This window comes from Desmodus rotundus, chromosome 3 (genome assembly GCF_022682495.2).
Source record: "Desmodus rotundus isolate HL8 chromosome 3, HLdesRot8A.1, whole genome shotgun sequence".
Lineage (NCBI taxonomy): Eukaryota > Metazoa > Chordata > Mammalia > Chiroptera > Phyllostomidae > Desmodus > Desmodus rotundus.
In genome coordinates, this window is record NC_071389.1 from 110924006 (window position 1) to 110943323 (window position 19318).

Sequence of the window (19318 nt, forward strand, 5' to 3'; positions counted from 1 at the left end):
AACTACACATCTCCCTCTCTTCCTCCTTTCCCCTCTCTCTAAAAATAAATAAATAAAAATCTTTTAAAAAAAAGAGAAGTGAAACAAATGCTTAAGCAAAACCTGAAAGAATCCATCAGCAGCAAGCAGATCTGCATGATAAGAAATGTTACAGGAAGTCCTTCAAGCAGAGGGAAATTATGCCTGAGAGAAATATAAATCCACACAAAAGTATGGTGAACATTAGAAATGCTAGCTGTATACATAGACAAACACGTAAGAACTTTTTCTTAGTATTCAAATCTCTTTGAAAGATACATAACAGATTAAATGAAAATAACAACAATGTAATGTGGACTTTATAACAGATGAAAAAGTAAAGTGTGTAGCAAAGAGCCCAAAGTCAGGAGGAGAGAAATGGAAGTGTATTATTATAAGGCTCTTATTTGTAAAGTCGTATATCACTTGAAGATAAACTGTGGTAAGTTAAAGATGCATATTACAAAACCAAAAGCAAGCCCTGGCTGGTGTGGCTCAGTGGATTGAGTGCTGGCCTGTGAAACAAGGGGTCGCCGTTTCAATTCCCAGTCTGGGGCATATGCCTGGGCTGCGGGCCAGGTCCCTGCTGGGGGGTGTGTGAGAGGCAACCACACACTGATGTTTCTCTCCCCCTCTTTCTCCCTCCCTTCCCCTCTCTAAAATAAATAAATAAAATCTTTAAAAAAAACCCTGAAGCAATCACTGAACTAATAGAAAGAGTTATAGCTAATAAGCCAACAAAGAAGAAAGCTGACACTAGAATCATAAAACACATCTAATTAATCTAAAGCAGCAATTTTCATCTGGCATGTCACAACAGGCACACTGGTTTTAAAATTTTTTAAAGCATTCCATAAAATTGTTTAAAACATGCAATAATAGCTCTGGCTGAGTGGCTCTGTTGGTTGGAGTGCAGTCCCGTACACCAAAAGGTTGCGGGTTCCATCCCGGGTCAGGGCACATTCCTAGGTTGCAGGTTCAATCCCTAATCCCTCATTGGGGTGCATCTGGGAGGAGGCAACCGATCAATGTTTCTCTCAAATGTTGATGTTTCTCTCTCTTCTCTCTCCCTCTCCCTTCCTCTCTTTTGAAATCAATATGCATATCGTCAGGTGAGGATTTAAAAAAAAAAACATGCAATACCTGATATTTAGTCAGAGGCACTGACCTCTCTTCCCTTAGATTGTCAAATTAAAAAATGACAACAGTCAACACAACAATAGCCGCCTGGTGTGAATAAATCAAAATTATACTTATCTTTTGACAGATCAGCAAAAATATACTTTGGGGTATGCCATAGAATTTTATTAATTCATTTGTGTGTGCCATAAGATGAAAAAAGTTGAAAATCACTGATCTAAAAGAAGGCAGAAGGAGGTGGGAGGAGGTGGAAGAGGGTATGGGGGGATAAATAGTGATAAAAAATAAAACAAAATAAAATAAAAAGAAGGCAGAAAGAGAGGAAAAGGGAAAGAAAGGACTGATAGAACAAATAGAAAAATGATAAATTTAAACTTAACTAACAAATTGGTAGTTACAAAATAGTCACGGATATATAAAGTAAACACAGGGAATACAGTCAATATTGTGATAACTACATATGGTGCCAGGTGGGTATTAGAATTATGGGGAGGGGGGTCACCTGACAAATTATGTAATCGTCTAACCACTATGCTATAAATTTGAAACTAAAATAAAATAATATTGAATGTAAAATGTAACTGAAAATAAAATTTTTTAAAACAAACTTGACTATGTGGATAACTGCATTGATTTTTCTTCATATAAACACACACATAGTTTATTTGTACAAATCTCAGACTCATTTCTTCCAAGAGACTGACCTTGTCTCTATTTCTACAAAGAAAACAGTAGCAAGCAGGTGGTATCCTTTTGCTTTTTCTTGCTATCCAAATAAAAAACACAGCTCAACTTAAATTTTGCAATGGCTAAAATTTAAGTAGAACTAACCTATTTTCTCAAGTGTATCATGATGTGCCTAAAATTAGAATTGCAAACTGTAAGAGGGAATGGAGGTTTTTTCCCTTCTTTTAAAAAAAAAATTGTCTGAGCTTTTTTTTTTTTATTGTCGTTCTATTACAGTTGTCACAATTTTCCCCTGTTGCTCTTCCCTGCCCAGCCCACCCCCCAACCCCACCCCTGTTCCCACATTCAATCCCCACCCTGTTGTCTGTGTCCATGGGTCCTTTATACATGGTCCTAGACTAGTCCCTTCCCCTCTTTTCCCTGTTGTCCCCCTCCCCTCTGGTCACTGTCAGTCTGTTCCTTGTTTCCATGTCTCTGTTCTATTTTACTAGTTTGTTTATTTTGTTCATTAGTTTCCTCTTGTAGGTGAGATCTTACGGTATTTGTCTTTCACTGACTGGCTTATTTCACTTAGCATAATGCTCTCTAGTTCCAACCATGCTGTCACAAAGGGTAGGAGCTCCTTCCTTCTTTCTGCTGTGTAGTATTCCATTGTGTAAGTGTACCACAGTTTTTGGTCCACTCATTTACTGATGGGCTCTTAGGCTGTTTCCAGCACTTGGCTATTGTAAATAGTGCTGCTATGAACATTGGGGTGCACAGGTTCTTTTGGACTGGTGTTTCAGTATTTTTAGGGTATATTCTCAGATTCTCAGCAGTGGAATCGCTGGATCAAAAGGTAGTTCCATTTTTAGTTTTTTGAGGAAATTCCATACTGTTTTCCCCAGTGGCTGCACCAGTCTGCATTCCCACCAACAGTGCACTTAGGGTTCCCTTTTCTTAATTGGTTATGATGGCCATTCTGACCAGTGTGAAGTTGTATCTCATTGTGGTTTTAATTTGCATCTCTCTGATGGCCAGTGATGCTGAGCATTCTTTCATATGTCTGTGGTCCCTCTGTATGTCCTTGGAGAAGTTGGATGACGGCATTTAAATGTAAGTAATCTAAATATCCCAAATAAAAGATAGAGATTGTCAGATTGGTTTGAACAACAATAAAAACATTTTTTTAAACTAGCAAGAGTCAGCTATATGCTGCTTAGAAGAAATGCACTTTGAATATCAAGATATGAATAGGTTAAAAGGATAGGAAAATTTTTGCCATGCTAATACTCACCAGAAGAAAGCTGGAGTATTTAATTAATATAACACAACATAGAGTTTGGAGCAAAGAATATTACCAGAGGTAAAGAAGGTCATTTAGTTATGATAAAGAGGTTGACAAAAGGACATAACCATTCTAAATGCACATGTGCCTAATGACAGAGCTTCAAAATACATGAAGCAAAACTGCTAGAACTGCAGAGAAAAATAGTTAAATTCCTAATTAAAGTCTAACATTTCAATATCTCTTTAAATAATTGATAAAACAAGTAGATAGAAAATAAATAAGGATGTAAAGTATTTGAAAACCACATCAACCAACTTGACCTACTTGACATTTAGGAAAAACTGTATCCAGCAACAGCAGAATATACATGATTTCCAAGTACACCTGGGATATTCACCAAGAGAGACCATATTCTGAGCCACAAAGTAAATCTCAATAAGTTTCAAAGGATTCAGGTCATACAAAGTATGTTCTCTAACCAAATTAGGAATCAATAAGACAAATACACTTGGAATATTTTCCAATATTTAGAAATTAGATAATACACTCATAAATAACCCAAGTTACAAAGAGGTAATCAAAAGGGAAATAAGAAAGTATTTAAATCAAATGAAATGAAAACACAGCATATCAAAACTTGTGGGATAACAATAAAGCAGTACTTAGAAAGATAATTTATAGCATCAAATATTATTATAAAATAAAAGTCTCAAATCAATAATTTCAGCTTCCATCTTAAAAATGACAAAAATAATAGTAAATGAAATTCAAAGTAAGTCAAAGGAAATAATAAGAATCAGAGTGGAAATTAATGAAATAGAAAACTGGAAAACTATAGAGAAAATGAAGGGAAAAAAAGCTGGTTCTTTGAGATAATCAATAAAATTGATAAACTTCTAGGAGACACAAATTACGTGTATGATAAATGAGGTAAAAAAAAAACTAACTAAAATAGGGCAGACAGAAACTTTTGGAGGTGATAGATATTACTTCTAAACTCATCAAGCTGTATACATCAAATATGTACAGCTTATTGTATGTTAGTCATATCTCAATAAAGCATTTTTAAAAAGAAAGGAAAAAGAAAAATCCTTTGAAATGTACCAAAGAGCTAGTAGAACCAATCAGTCAGTTTAGCAAGTTTGTAGGACACAAGATCAGCCTATGAAGATCTATTGTATTCCTATATACTAGCAATAAAAAAATCATAAATTCAATTTAAGAAATAAAGCCATTCATAATAACACCAAAAATGAAATGGGAATAAATCAGACCAAAGATCTGAGATATGTACACTCATAACTGCAAAACATTGCTGAGAGAAAACTAAAGACCTAAATAAACGCTGAGGCACAGTTCCCTTCTATTTGTGGGTCAGAAGACTCAATATTACTTAGATGTCAATTCTTCCCATGTTGATACACTGCAATCCCAGTCAAAATCCTGGAAGACATTTTTTGCAGAAATTGACAAACTGATTCTAAGATTCATTATGAAAATGCAAAGGAAATAAAATAGCCAAACAACTATGAAAAAGAAGAACTAAGTTTTAGACTGAACTTTATCTTGTTTTCATATTATTATAAAGCTATAGTAATCAAGACACTGTGGTTTAGATGTCAAAATAAATCAGTGGGACAGAGTCCAGCAACACGCCCACACATATGTGGACAACTGATTTTCAACAAAAGTGTAAAGTCAATTAATTAGGGGGGAAAAAGGTAGTCTTTTCAATAAATGATACTGGAACAAATGGATATTCATACACTAAAAAATAAATAAATAAACTTTGCCCTGACTGGTGTGGCTCAGTGGGTTGGGCATCCTTCCACAAAACAAATGGTTGCCGGTTTGATTCCCAGTCAGGGCACATGCCTGTGTTGCTGGTTCAGTCCCTAATCAGGGCACGTACAAGAGGCAACCGATCAATGTTTCTCTCCCACATCAGTGTTTCTTTCCCTCTCTTTCTCCCTCCTTTTCCCTCTCTATAAAAGATAAATGAATAAATCTATATTTTCAAAAAATGAACTTTAATCCATACCTTCATTATACACAAAAGTTATGGCGCATAATGAATCAGAGACCCAAATGTAGAACCTAAAACTATAAAACTTCTAGAAAAAATATATTTCTTTCATGTGACACCAAAAGCATGATTCATAGAAGAGTAAATTGATTAAACTAGACTTCATCAAAACTGAAAGTTTCTGCTCTTCCCAAGACACTGTTAAGAACAATAGAGCCAGAAGTGGTGGCAGCTGTGGCCCTGGGGCTGGGGGCTGGGGGCTGGGCTCCAGGCTCTTGGCTGGGCAAGTGAAGCACCTCAGCCGCCTGCCAAGGAGCCATGGAGATCAGCACCGAAGTCCTCCCCAAAGTTCAAAGTGCCATGAAGGGGAAATTGCAAGAATTAGGAACTTGTGTTGAATTATTTTGCATATGGGATGTTTGGGGCTTTCTGGCAGTTGCTTCTGCCATGGTTCAGTGAAGCACTTCCTGACCACATTATGGTGATGGTGGCCAACAAGAACAGTCAGGACCAAATGACAGAGGACCTGTCCCTGTTCCTAGGGAACAACATGATTTGATTCACCATGGGCTTCATAGCGTATTAGATGAACTTTGCTCTGTTACTACACACCCCTCTAGTCTAAAATCTTCTGATACCAACATATTCAACAGTAACATGCCTTCAGACAAAAGCAGTTTCTGTGGGGAGATGAGAGAAGGTAGGAAGTTGCAGTGCCACCCCTTGCAGTTTCTAGCACGAGATCTGAGAAAAGAGAGTCCAGGGTTTCTTCAAGTTCACAGGAGCAATGTCAGGCAGACTTTCGATGATGGAGCTGCAACCTGATTGACGCCAACAGTGAAATCTCTGAGGGAGCCAGCATCCTCTGAAGATGTGACAGATAATGAGTCAGAACTAGATGATCTCATTGATGAAGACATCAGTTTTATGCAAGAGAACCCCTTATCTCAGAAATACCTAAAGTGACACTTACGGGTGGTTCTTCTCACCCTTCTACTGAAATGTGTCCACCACCTGCAAATCGAACTGCAGATAGTGGTGTTCATTTAAACAGGTTGCAATTTCTTTTTTTAAATATATTTATTGATTATGCTATTACAGTTGTCCCATTTCCCGCCCCCCTCACTCCACTCCATCCTGCCCACCCCCTCCCTCCCACATTCCCCCCCTTATAGTTCATGTCCATGGGTCGTACTTATAAGTTCTTTGACTTCTGCATTTCCTCCACTATTCTTACCCTCCCCCTGTCTATTTTCCACCTATCATCTATGCTACTTATTCTCTGTACCTTCCCCCCCTCTCCCCCTCCCACTCCCCTATGACAACCCTCCATGTGATCTCCATCTCTATGGTTCTGTTCCTGTTCTAGTTGTTTGCCTAGTTTGCTCTTGTTTTTGTTTTAGGTGTGGTCGTTAATAACTGTGAGTTTGCTATCATTTTTACTGTTCATATTTTTTATCTTCTTTTTCTTAGGTAACTCCCTTTAACATTTCATATAATAAGGGCTTGGTGATGATGAACTTCTTTAACTTGACCTTATCTGAGAAGCACTTTATCTGCCCTTCCATTCTAAATGAGAGCTTTGCTGGATACAGTAATCTTGGATGTAGGTCCTTGCCTTTCACGACTTGGAATACTTCTTGCCAGCCCCTTCTTGCCTGTAAGGTCTCTTTGGAGAAATCAGCTGACAGTCTTATGGGAAGTCCTTTGTAGGTAACTGTGTCCTTTTCTCTTGCTGCTTCTAAGATTCTCTCCTGTTTAATCTTGGCTAATGTAATTATGATGTGCCTTGGTGTGTTCCTCCTTGGGTCCAGCTTCTTTGGGACTCTCTGAGCTTCCTGAACTTCCTGGAAGTCTATTTCCTTTGCCAGATTGGGGAAGTTCTCCTTCATTATTTGTTCAAATAAGTTTTCAGTTTTTTGTTCTTCCTCTTCTCCTTCTGGCACCCCTATAATTCGGATGTTGGAACGTTTCAAGATGTCCTGGAAGTTCCTAAGCCTCTCCTCATTTTTCCGAATTCTTGTTTCTTCATTCTTTTCTGGTTGGATGTTTCTTTCTTCCTTCTGGTCCACACCGTTGATTTGAGTCCCAGTTTCCTTTGCATCACTATTGGTTCCCTGTACATTTTCCTTTGTTTCTCTTGGCATAGCCTTCATTTTTTCATCTGGTTTTCGAACAAATTCAACCAATTCTGTGAGCGTCTTGATACCCAGTGTTTTGAACTGTGCATCCGACAGGTTGGCTATCTCTTCCTCGCTTAGTTGTATTTTTTCTGGAGCTTTGATGTGTTCTGTCATTTGCGCTTTTTTTTTTTTTTTTTTTTTTTTTTTTTGCTCTTGGCGCGTCTGTTACTTAAAGGGGCGGAGCCTTAGGTGTTCCCGGGGCGGGTTAACGCTGGTTGCTGGGCTGTGACGCTGTACGTGGGGGAGGGGTGCTGAGAGGGAGCGATGGCACCCGCTCCACTCTCCACTGGACCTCAATCTTTCACTCCACTACCCACAATCAAACTGGGCCCCTCTGGTGCTGGTTCCCAAGTGGGTGGGTTTGTGCACACCCTAGGCCCCTGTGGGTCTCTCCAACGACCTCTCCTGTGAGGCTGGGAGTCTCTCCTGCTGCCGCCCCAACCCCCAAGGGCGTTTTCAATCAGAGATTTGAGGCTTTATTTCCCCGTGCTGGAGCCCTGGACTGTGCGGTCTGCTTCGCTCCCCGCTGTTTGTCCGGTTTATCTATGCGCGAATGGGGGGCCGCGGGGTGCTACCCGCCGCTCTGCCTGGCCCGTTCTCCACCACTCTGAGTCCAGCCTTCTCGGTTTATCTGTGCGCGAATGTGGGGCCGCAGGGTCTGCTAGTGGTCAGACTGCCTGCGCCGTTTGTCCCACACTCCGCCAGTCTCGGTCCCGCCATGGCAACGCAAGTCCTCTCCGCCCCCGCTGCCTGTCTCCGCCCCTCCTACTGGACTGGATGATTGTTTATTTTTTATTTCCTTGGTGTCGGACTTCCTTGCCATTCGATTTTCTGTCAGTTCTGGTTGTGCGAGGAGGCGCGGTGTGTCTACCTACGCCGCCATCTTGGTTCTCCAGGTTGCAATTTCAATAGCAGCAAAACAGTCTTCATGCTGCCAAGGAACTCAGTATACAGAACAGCTGGGTGTGTGAAACAGGACATTCATGTGAACTACAAATGCTTAACAGCTTAGAAGAGACCTATGGTTGCTTCTACAGAAAAAAACGAGTATTGAGGAAGAAAGCTTTTGGAAGAGAAGGTTGCCTTCTCTTCCAAAAGACCGGGTATTACACATGTCAGAACAGGGATGGGACCCGCAACCTAGGCATGTGCCCTGATCGGGAATCAAATCTGCAACCCTCTGGTTACAGGAAGATGCTGCCACGTACTGAGCCACACTGGCCAGCACCTCACTTCCTCCTTCTAAACAAGCTCACAGCAAACTAATTTTGAAGGCTCTATCTGAAGCTCAAGAATCACAAGAACAACTAACTATTCTACAGTCTCACAGAAACAGACACTTCAGTTGCTCCCACAACTCAAACTTCTGAAGAACTGCTGACAAAAATGGTCCAGGGCAAAGCAGGACCTCTAGAATAAGTTCCCCATTAAGAAGAAGAGACAAAAGGAGATAACGTAGAAAAAAGGTCAAGGAACTCAACAGAGGCATCAGTCATCTGGCTGCAGAGTGCTCAGGGGCGGCAGAAACTTTTCAGATCTGCCCCGCTGAGACCAATGAACTGAGTGTGGCACAGAAACCAGGGACACTTCTGGAGCGCTGCCAGTACTGGTCTGCTTGCAAAAATGAGGATGAATGTGCTGACCATCACCTTGTTTCCCCCTGCAAAGCTTTCCCCAATTGCAAATTTGCTGAAAAATGTTTGTTTGTTCATCCAAATTGTAAGTATGATGCAAAATGTACTCAGCCAGATAGTCCCTTCACTCACATGAGTAGAATTGCAATACTGCCTCCAAAACCAGTTAAGATACCAACACCATCTTCTGGTAGTCAGCCCTGCCATTGCTTCCCTGCTTGTAAGAGGATGGAATGTCCTTTCTATTGACCAAAACACTGGAGCTTTAGTGCTCAGTGTACAAGACCTGACTGCACGTTTTATCATCCCACCATTACTGTGCTACCACGACATGCCCTGAAGTGTATTCAGCCTCACACCAGTGAATAACACCCAGTCCTGGCTGGCAGAAAATCATGAAGTTTGGAGGCTTCTACATACTGATGAAAGAGATCCTATAGAACTTGTCAAATATTTGAAGCTTGGAATATATTGCTTTTATAATATAAAAAAGGAAAAATATAAGACAGAATGAGAAAAAATATTTTCAAAATGCATGTTTGATAAAGGACTTGTATCCAGAATATATAAATAAGTTTCAAAATTCAATACTAAGAAAACCAACAACCATTTTTTAAAATTGCCAGAAGATTTGAACAGGTTTTCACCAAAGAAGATATATGGGTTCAAATAAGCACACAAAAAGATGCTCAACATCATTAACCATTATGGAAATATAAATGAAAATGACAGTGATCTAATGTTGCACACCAACTAGAAAAATTAAAATGAAAAAGATTGCCCAAGTATCGGCAAGAATTTGGAAAAAACAGACACTCTCACACACTGCTGGCAGAAAGGTAAAATGGTAGAGCCATTTTGGGAAAGTGGAAGTTTCTTAAAACCATAATCCAGTTATCCCACTCCTAGCTATTTACTCAAGGGAAATGAAGACATATGTTTATGCAAAGACTTGTATACAAATGTTCATAGCAGTTTCACCTGTAATAGATAAAACCTGAGAGCAATCCAAATGTTTATCAACATAATAGAAAAACAAATTGTAGTATGCCCGTATAATAAAGTACTACTCAGTAATGACAAAGAATCAATGAACTACTGACTCATGAAAATATGGATGAATCTCAAAATAATTATGCTGAGTGAAAGAGCCAGATATAGAAAAGTACATACTGCATGATTCCATTTGTATAAAGTTCTAAGAAAGGCAAACGAAAGCATAATGACAGCAAACAGGCATGGAAACGACCTAAGTGTCCATCGACACATATGCACACATGCACAGAGGAATATTATTCAGCCATAAAAAACACAAAGAAATCCTGCCTTTTGCAGCAACATGGATGGCATAATGCTAAGTGAAATAAGTCAAAGACAAACACCGCTCTCTCTTATAGGTAGAATTTTAAAAAGCCAGACCCATGGAAATACAGAGTAGAACAGCGGTTATTGGGAGGGGGGGCGCGGTTTGGGGATGGGCACATGAGGAGACAGTGATTATACCAGACTTCAGTTATAAGACGAGTAAGTCCTAGAGATCTAATGTACAGCATGGTGACTACAGTGAGCTCCACTGGGTTACATACTTGAAGTTGTTAAGAGTGCAGATCTTAAATGTTATCACCACACATAAAAAGGAAATTACATGGAGGAATGGAGGTGTTAACTAACTTATCATCATGTTGTACATGTTATATTGACGCAGATCTCAGCCTGCAAGATCTTCTGTTGAGGTTTCAGTATTCCAATACACATACACACGGACTACAGAGGTCCTGTGGGGGAAAAGGGACGGCTCGACCACTTTCTCAAGAGGAGAATGCCTCTGAGCGCCTCCGCCACTCCCTCAAGGGGGGAGTGCCTACCCTTGCCTTGACCAAGCTTTTATAGGTTTTCCCAGCCCCTTACATCAAAGAAGGTCCTCTTTTACTATACAAAGTTTTATTTTGGGTGGTTATCTTTGCAGACATAGGAGAGGGTGTCACTGAATACATCAAAGGAGGACATTTGCAATGTAAAGGGAGAAGTGGTCCAAACAGCTAGGTTCCAGACCTGGAAGGTCTAGCCCAGATTTTAGGAAGATAAAGATACTCAGTAAACATTTGCTTGCCTCAGGGTGAGGGAGTTTTTTTTAGCAAGAGCAAGTCTCATAGCAGTCTAGGTACAATGCAGGCCTGAATTCCCACTGGAGAACCTATCCAGGGACGTGGGTCCTGGTTTTTCCGAGTGGGGGCTGAGCCACATTTCCCACGCTTAGAACAGTTCCCCATATTATATATCAATAAAGCTGGAATATATATATATATATATATTTCAAAAACCAGGTCTGTGACTGTTTTGGGATGAGGTGGCAGAGGTCAGAGGTGGGAGAAAGAGACAGGAGGAAATTTGGGAGAGTGATGGCTATGCTCATTATCTCAATTCAAGGGTGTATGCATTTGTCAAAACTTATCAAATTGTACACTTTGAATATGTAGAATTTATTGTAAGCAAAGTATACCTTAACCACTCGGCCACCTCGTCTACTCAAGTATACCTTAATAAAACTGCTGAAGTTAATGGGGAGTAGAGTTCTCCAGTTCTTCACCTTCCATATCTTTGTGTCCATAATTCAGGCACTGAGGGAAACACTTATTCACCACAAGGGCAAAGAAATTGAGATCGTAAACAATTCAGTCTGATAAGTATATAAATCAATACAAAGCTTGTTAGGCAGGAGGGGAAAATTAGGGAAGAGATAACCCAGTGGATGATGTGAACGGTCACTGCTGAGAATTGGAAACATTGCAGAGAGAGAGAAGAGGAGAGGGGACGGGAGGGGAGGGGAAGGGAGGGGAGGGGAAGGGACGGGTCGGGAAGGGAGGGGAGATGAGTTTTAAGCCCAGCACAAGCCCTTCCTCTCCACCTTTAAGCTACCTGCTCTTTCCCAATAAGCCAAGCCAATGTTTAACTGCGTGGGTTCTGCGGTCAGTTCTGCTACCCTGCCCCTCTGCCTCCTTGAGCCCCTGGGCAGCCTGCCACAGGGCCTGCACCCCCACCAGGCAGAACCACTGGCTCTAAAAGTGGAGAAGTGTGGGGCAGTATGGAGCCAAAGAGGAACCCAAGTGCAGACTGGGGGATCCTGTGGGACACTCTGCCTCTCTTCCCCGCAGGCCCCCAACACCACCATTAAAAGATGGAGTTAGTCCTGGAAATGGAAGCTGGCATTCAGTTACCTGCTGCTCCCCCATATCCACCATGTTCATCTCCTTCCCAAAGTTCTAAAATGTCCTGGCATTCTTCCCCATGGAATGGGAGAAGCCACATGTCCATCCTAGAAAAGCGTCATTCTTCTGCCGCCCCTCTTAGAAACACACTCTGCAATGTTCCAGGTGACACTTTAAAAGACAGAAACAGATGATAGTCCACAGGAACAATACAGCGATGAGAGTACATCTGGGAATGCTATAATCAACACTAATCTGTCCAGTACTGGGCATTAAGTACTTAACTCAAAATGTTACCAAATTGTCACATACTACTATTACTCTTATGGAGGAAAAGGACTCCTAGTTTCTCTTTGTTCTTAACTACCTACAAACAGCATCAAGGAGAATAGTGTTCCCTGATGCCAGGTGTCATTTAGTCCCCTTCACAAGGGTGTCCCCATATTCTCTCTCCCTATAGTTAGAGCCAAGATTTACTTTGTTGCTGCCCTTCCCCCACAGCCCTTCTGCTCTAAGAGCCCTAGCTCTTCGAGGTCCAGCTGTGGTACATTCTGCTGTAGCCTCATGGGGGATCTCCAGTCCCAGGTACTCTAGGTGTTGAACAACTCAGTCTGCTGGCAGCCAGGATCCAAGGAGCTAGAGAAGGTCCAGCTGAAAGGCTCATGTTCTGAGGCACCCAGGATCTGGGTGTTCAGAGACTGAAGTTGAGAAAGAAAGAGGGTGGGAAGTGGGGCAAGGAAGAAGGGAGCACCTGTCCTCACATGAGGTGGTCTCCAGCTGGTGGTCTATGACTCGCAAAAACAAGAGTCTCAGCACAGGTGACATCTATCTCTGGTTTTCAGCATCCTGGACTTAGAAATTAAGTATAAAATGGTTGGCAGATGATTTGCTTTTGTCTGACTTGAGATTGATAGGCAAGTCTTTTAAATTCCCTCCTGGCAAATTCAAATTGTATTGCTAGAATCCTCTCCTATCACCTTCCCCACAGCGTGCCTCAGGTTATCCAGAGTCTCCTCATCCTGAGGCTGGAGCTCTAATGGGACAGGCCTTAGGGGAAAATCACATTTGCTTCTCCCTCCAGGAAGTTGAAGGTGGAGAGCTGGGGAAATAATTCAAATGTGCAGCTTCTCAGCCCTGGTCAGGAGGCTCAGTTGCTTAGAGCATCATCCTGTACACCAAAAGTTTGCGGGGTCGGTCCCCAGTCGGGGCACAGATGGGAGGCAACCAATCAATATTTCTCTCTCTCTCTCTCAAAAAGAAAATCAATAAATATATCCTTAGGTGAGAATTTTTTTTTAATTGTGCAGCTCCTCAGAAACCCCATCGGCCAGGACCCGCCCCCCACCTCCCCACCACCGGACACACGGGGTGCATAGTTACCACCATGCAACGCTCATACTGGCTTCCTTCAGAGAGAACAGACAAACCTCACCTACTACTGAGTTTTGCCTAAGAAGCTCATATTTCCTATTTCCAATTCTTCTCTCTCCTATGCTCTTAAGCCCACTGCAACCAGCCTTTGCCCCCACACTCCATTGTAACTGTTCTGACAAAGTCACCAGTGAACTCCATACTGCCAAATCCAATATCAATTCTCATTTCTCATCTTTCCTAAGCTATCTGCAGCATTTGGTTAGTTCTCTCTCCCTCTTCCCTGTGAGCATTGCTTTACTTGTCTCCAACACTTCACTTTCTTGATTTTCCTCTTCCTTCACTGGTTTCCCCTCCTGGGTCTCTTTGTTGGTTCCTCCTCTTCTCCAAGATCTTTAAAGGTCCTGCTCTCTTTTCTTATGCCATCAAAGTCTAATGACTCTCAAATTTATATCAACAATTCAGGTCTTTGTCCCACCCAAACTCTAGACTCTGTTACTCCTGTCACTATGCCTTTTACTTCCCTTTCTTCAGCCTAGTGGTTTTGCTCTAGACCTGGAAATCACTCTGCTCTCTCCCACATCTTCATGCCATTCCTGCTAATTCCAGGCCAACCTTTACCCAATTCTGGAGAGGCTTGGAGAAAGCTGCTCACCACCTAAGCTTTCTGCCACGTGAGGCCCTAAGCTGGTTACTAGGTTCCAGATACAGAGTTTCAATGCCCAGCTTAGGCCCCAGACTCCTCCTTCTCATTCCACTAGCCCATCCCTCCACCTAATTCTCTGAAGGGAGAGTGTTCAGGCCTAAATTCCTAAACAAGTATGTGGGGTATCCAGGGCTAGGTCAAAAGTAGAAAAACTTCCCTCTTCCTTCACAATGCAGCCTGAACAAAGTTCTGTGATTTCAGGCTGCTGACCAGAAATTCCTGGAGAGAAAAGACATATCAGCCCTTCCTACCCCTCCGGAAAAAACACAAGTTAACCTCCAATCCTAGAGACAATCCCCAATTGCCTCAATCCCGAGAATAACACTATGGGCTCAGAGCATCTCTCTGTGTCTCCTCCATTCTTCCTACCTTCACTCTGTGTTGTAGGTTTTCTCTCTCTCTAAAGCCATTGTGAGAAGAGCTTGATGCATTTTGGTGGCTTCTACTCCCCTGCAAAAGGGGAGGTTTGCCCGTGAATGCATAAGTAAGTGGAACAAAAAACAAAATCAATGTTTTGCCCTGATCTGCATGGCTCAGTGGGTTGACCGTTGTCCTGCAAAGCAAAAGGTTGCAGGTTTGATTCCTGGTCAGGGTACATGCCTGGGTTGTGTGTCCAGTCCCAGCTGAGACTCATGTGAGAGGCAAATGGTGGATGTTTCTCTCACCTTATGTTTCTCTCCCTCTCTTTCTCCCCCTGTCTCTAAAAACAAATAAATAAAATCTTTAATAAAAAATTATTTTCTCTGTCTCTCAAATCAATCAATAAAATATTTTATGCAAAAAGGGGAAGATGTTGCATTAGGGTATTCTGCAACCCCTGTGGCCCGTAAAATTACCACTCCCCTGGGCATTTTCCCCCGTGACCTGCCTCTGTGGTTCTCCTTCCTGCAATCTCACTTCAAAACCAGACCTGGGATCCCAACCCCCAACAAGGAGCTCTTCCTAACCCACTGCTCAGCCAGAACCTTCCGTACCCAAGAAAGCCCTCTGAAGCTTCCCACAGCAATGATCTGGGATTCCTTGAAAGTAAGTGCAGGAAAATGACCACCACTGCTGTGGGAGTAGCAGAGTTACCCCAGGAGAGAGAATGGAGGGGAATGAGAAGCCAACAAAGAAATGGAGTTCAAGTAAAGAGTTAGAGTTAATGCTCCACACACACATGTTCAGTGGGAAATGTATAAAAGAAGAGCCACTGGTATCGCAGGTGATGACACTGGCGGGGTTAGGTAGGGAACAGCTTAGGGAACGTCACGGTACCAGAGAATAGGAGGAAAACACAAGTCCACAGCTAAGGAATCTTGAGACCATGGGACAGTTTGATATCAACATCATTTTCTACATAGCTACCATTTATTAAGCACTTTACATACATTACCTCTAATCCTTACAACATCCTTGAAAGGCAGGTATTACTATCTCAATTTAAAGGAGCAGCAGTTGAGGCTGTGAGGAGTCAAGCAACTCGCCCAAGATTACACAGAGAGTACGTAGCAGAGCCAGAATCCAAACTCTGATCCATCTGGTTTCAAGCCTGTACTCACATTTCTATGACGTCATGCTGTAATAGAAAACCCCCTGGGAAAGTCATGTGATCTGTCTAGGTCTCAATCTCCTACAGTGTTGTCCTTAATTCCTTCTAAGGATGGGTCTTTCCAATTCCAGCATTCTATGTGTCTATGGGACTCCCCAGGGGGGCAGTAAGTGCAAGACATGGAGGCATCCTCCTTCCAAGGTTTGGTGGGTGGTGCAGTGGCTCTCACCTCCCCCATTTTTGTAGCAGAGATAGGGAAACCTCCAGACATTGCCCAGCCCAATGATCTCCCCGGCCACGGACAGCACAAACTCCATCTTGTTGTTCCAGTGCCCCCGTTCCAGGGTGCCGGCTTCCTCCGTCTTTTCCTTGACTGGGTACACTGGTTTTGTCTCTCCATTACTGGCTGTGCCCAAGACCCGGCTATCCATCCCACCTGGAAAACAAGCAGGGCACTCTGTCACTGCTGGGAACTCTGAAAGGGCAGCCCTCCCCCGTCCTTCGCCAGGAAATGTCCACAGGAATAAATGCACTGGAAGGGAGTGAATTCCTATTCCCTTGTCTGCAGGCCCCGGTCCTCCTTGGCATGTCTTATTGGTAAAGGCTGGGTGACAGCTGCTGAAAATTATGTTCCTTTCCTGTTTCAGGGGGAAGGATTGGTACTGAAGTACAGATGTTGCTTCCACTACACATATTCTCTTGGGTTTGGGTTTGTGGACGTGGAAGAGTTCCCACAGGCTTGGGATTGCCTAAGTTCTCCGACACCCTGCAGCTAGCCATGCCTGTAGTAGCATGTGCTTCAGTTTCTCCACTCTGTATGCTGGGGACCCCTGAAGGGGTGGGATTTGTATAATGCTTCAAAGCCACCAATTTCCATTGCAGGAATTTATTCTAAGGAAATAATTGTGACTGTGGGTAAAGATTTGGGCTTGAAGATGTTCATTGCTTATAATGGCAAAAAAATTAGAACTGTTCAAAAATGATAAAGATTAATAAATTATGGCACATACCCACAACGGACTACTATATAATCATTAAAAATTGTGTTGCAGAAGAAAGCATAATGAATGAAATGGGGTTCCTCAGATGTGAAGACAGGTATAAAACAGGACATACAATATGATCATGCTGGGAAAATATTTCATATTTATAAGCACTGAAAGATTAGGATGTTCAGCAAAATGTTTCTCTCAGTGGCTGGAATATAGAAATATTTTTCTTTTCTATATTTTCTACATATTTATCAAAGAATATGTTTTATTTTGTAATATGAAAATAAAAGCCAGTTTTTCAAAAATTCCTTCCAAAGCAACAAGAGAGGTTGAGTGAGACCAGGAGCTCTGAATAGATGAGCTGATCCTTCCAGCTACTCCCTCCACCTCTCTCTCTGAAATCAGTGTAAGAGAAAGACAAACTCAGGGCTCTTTTCTTTTTTGGTGATAACATATGTAGGAAACTGTTACAGTAGAGAAGACAACACAAAATGAATAAAGAACATTCTAAACCCTTCACTGCCCTATTCTAGATTCTCATGGGATTGAGGATAAGATTGGATGTGGCTCACATTTAGTGAGCAACTACTGTGGACTAAGCATTTTACATGCATTTATTTCATTTAATCATCACGACAACCCTGAGATGTAAGCAGTATTACCTCTGCTTTGTAAATGAAGACACTGAGGCTCAGAGAGGTTAAATAATGTTTGCTGCCATACAGTTAGTAAATGGCACAGCCAGGACTTGAACTCACTCTGATCCTGTTTTTCCAACTATATCCCTTGAGTCCATTGGCTGCCTAGGTTTATCAGCATGTCTAATATAAGCATCTTCTAATGACTCTCCCCTGATTGCATACAGTGGCCCCGTTCCTGCTCTGGAAAAGTGGGCAAGTAAACTTTTTTCTACACCTCAGGAAAAACTCATGTTAACAGAACGTATTGAGCAGGAGCCCCATCTGGGCACAGACTCTCCTCGGGCACTGCCTCCCTAGCTGAGCTACCGGAGGGATGCAGAATGTCAGGGCAGAGTACACACCTTGGCTTAGCTGATAAATTAGGGAAGGGACTCCAAAGATTGTTTGTGGGCTAAGAAGGAAAAACCCAAGCAGGTTGTTCCAAGAAGATTCCTCTGTCATTTAGAGAAGGTTGTCCAATGTCTTGTGCTGGTTCTGGACCTCCCTTTAGCATCTGATGGATGTCTTCCAATGGTGGAATACCATCTCCCTTCACTTCTTCATCCTCCCAGACCCCATGAAAAACACTACCCCTATTCTGTTGGGGCCCTTGGCCTCATCAGAGTACCAATTCTCAGGGGCAGCACCACGCAGCTGAAAGAACATGAGGTATAGAGTCACACAAGCCTGACTTCAGATTTTGCTTTGTGCCATGCCACTCTCTGCCTGACTTCAGAAAAAATAATTGCTTTGAGACTTAGTTTGCTCATTTGTGAAAGTGAGAATTGATAGGACATACTTAGCTATAAGGATTAAATGACTATATACATGAAATCACTTAGTAGAATCACATGCATTCAAAGTTTTATTTTCACTCAATCATGTCAACAATGTTATGTTCTTTCAATCTTTTCTTGTTTCACAAAGAAAGCCTTCATTTTCTTAATTAATCCCAGATGTCTTTCCTCTCAATCTAGGATACCCTTTCTCCAAATCACATTGTCTCTTAAGTCAACAGCCACTGAAGTTTCACAGAGTAAAGAAAATAGCATATACTCTTTGCATATGCACACATAAACGTCAGAGACATTTTCTAGGAGAGCATCAAAATATCCTTTGATTGTAAGCCCTATGGACCCCACCAAACAGAAAAAGAAAAGAAGAAAATGTTACCAACCTTCTTTGAAGTTGCTGCCAGAGGTCCAGTCCAGGGAGGGGAAGAATTATCTAAGAGGGAAGAGGAAGGTGCTGGCTATTTAAAGTGTGGTTCCAAGTCCCCTGTGGTAAGTGTAATCCTAAACTTGGCTCAGCCCACATTCCACCCTCCAGCCACCCCCACTCTCTCCCCTCCGTGGCACATGGCACGGACAACTCACATGTGAGTGATTCCACAGCCCCAGGAGTGTGCGCCCTGCTGGTCAAGCCACAGAGCTTATCCACAGCACACTCTCCTTCCTGCAGCTCACATACTCTTCCCTCTTAGTGACCTGGGGTCTCCACAGGGGTCCTGCTTCCACCCCTTTGTCCAACTCAAGTGCTCCTATAAATCCATCAAGAAGAGGTGCTTCCTTGGTCAGGTCCGTGTAGATCAACTTAAAAATACATTTATCTTACCTTCTACAGTTTACAGTTTGGAATGGACTATGATTTAGAATAAAGATACATAGATTATGGAACTCTAAGAAGTCAGAAAAACTTCCTAAACACACACACACACACACACACATATTTATATACATATAGAAAAGACTGAAAAAAGATTCATCAAATTGTTCATAGTCATTACATTTGGAGAGTACAGTTGGAGTCAGGAGATGAAGTAAAGAGACATTTTTCACTTCTTAAGCTTCAATATTGTTCGACTTTTTAAATAA

General features: G+C 42.1%; 1 protein-coding gene and 1 pseudogene across 2 annotated transcripts in view; one reads left to right on the top strand and one right to left on the bottom strand.

The window, feature by feature from the left end:
- The window catches only part of SLC6A13 (solute carrier family 6 member 13), a 41248-nt gene extending 22572 nt beyond the window's left edge, over nt 1-18676 (bottom strand). The window contains exons 1-2 of one of the 2 annotated variants that reach the window (XM_024556406.3): nt 18622-18673; nt 16002-16208 (exon numbers count right to left, since the gene is read on the bottom strand). In XM_024556406.3, coding sequence (XP_024412174.1) covers nt 16002-16203 — 202 coding nt within the window. In that variant the 5' untranslated portion in view covers nt 16204-16208; nt 18622-18673. Of the gene's footprint in view, nt 1-16001; nt 16209-18621 lie in introns of both variants that reach the window. The other variant, XM_045198126.2, reaches the window with a different exon arrangement.
- Nucleotides 5460-9327, top strand: LOC112301186 (zinc finger CCCH domain-containing protein 14-like; annotated as a pseudogene).
- Nucleotides 18677-19318: the final 642 nt, after the last annotated feature.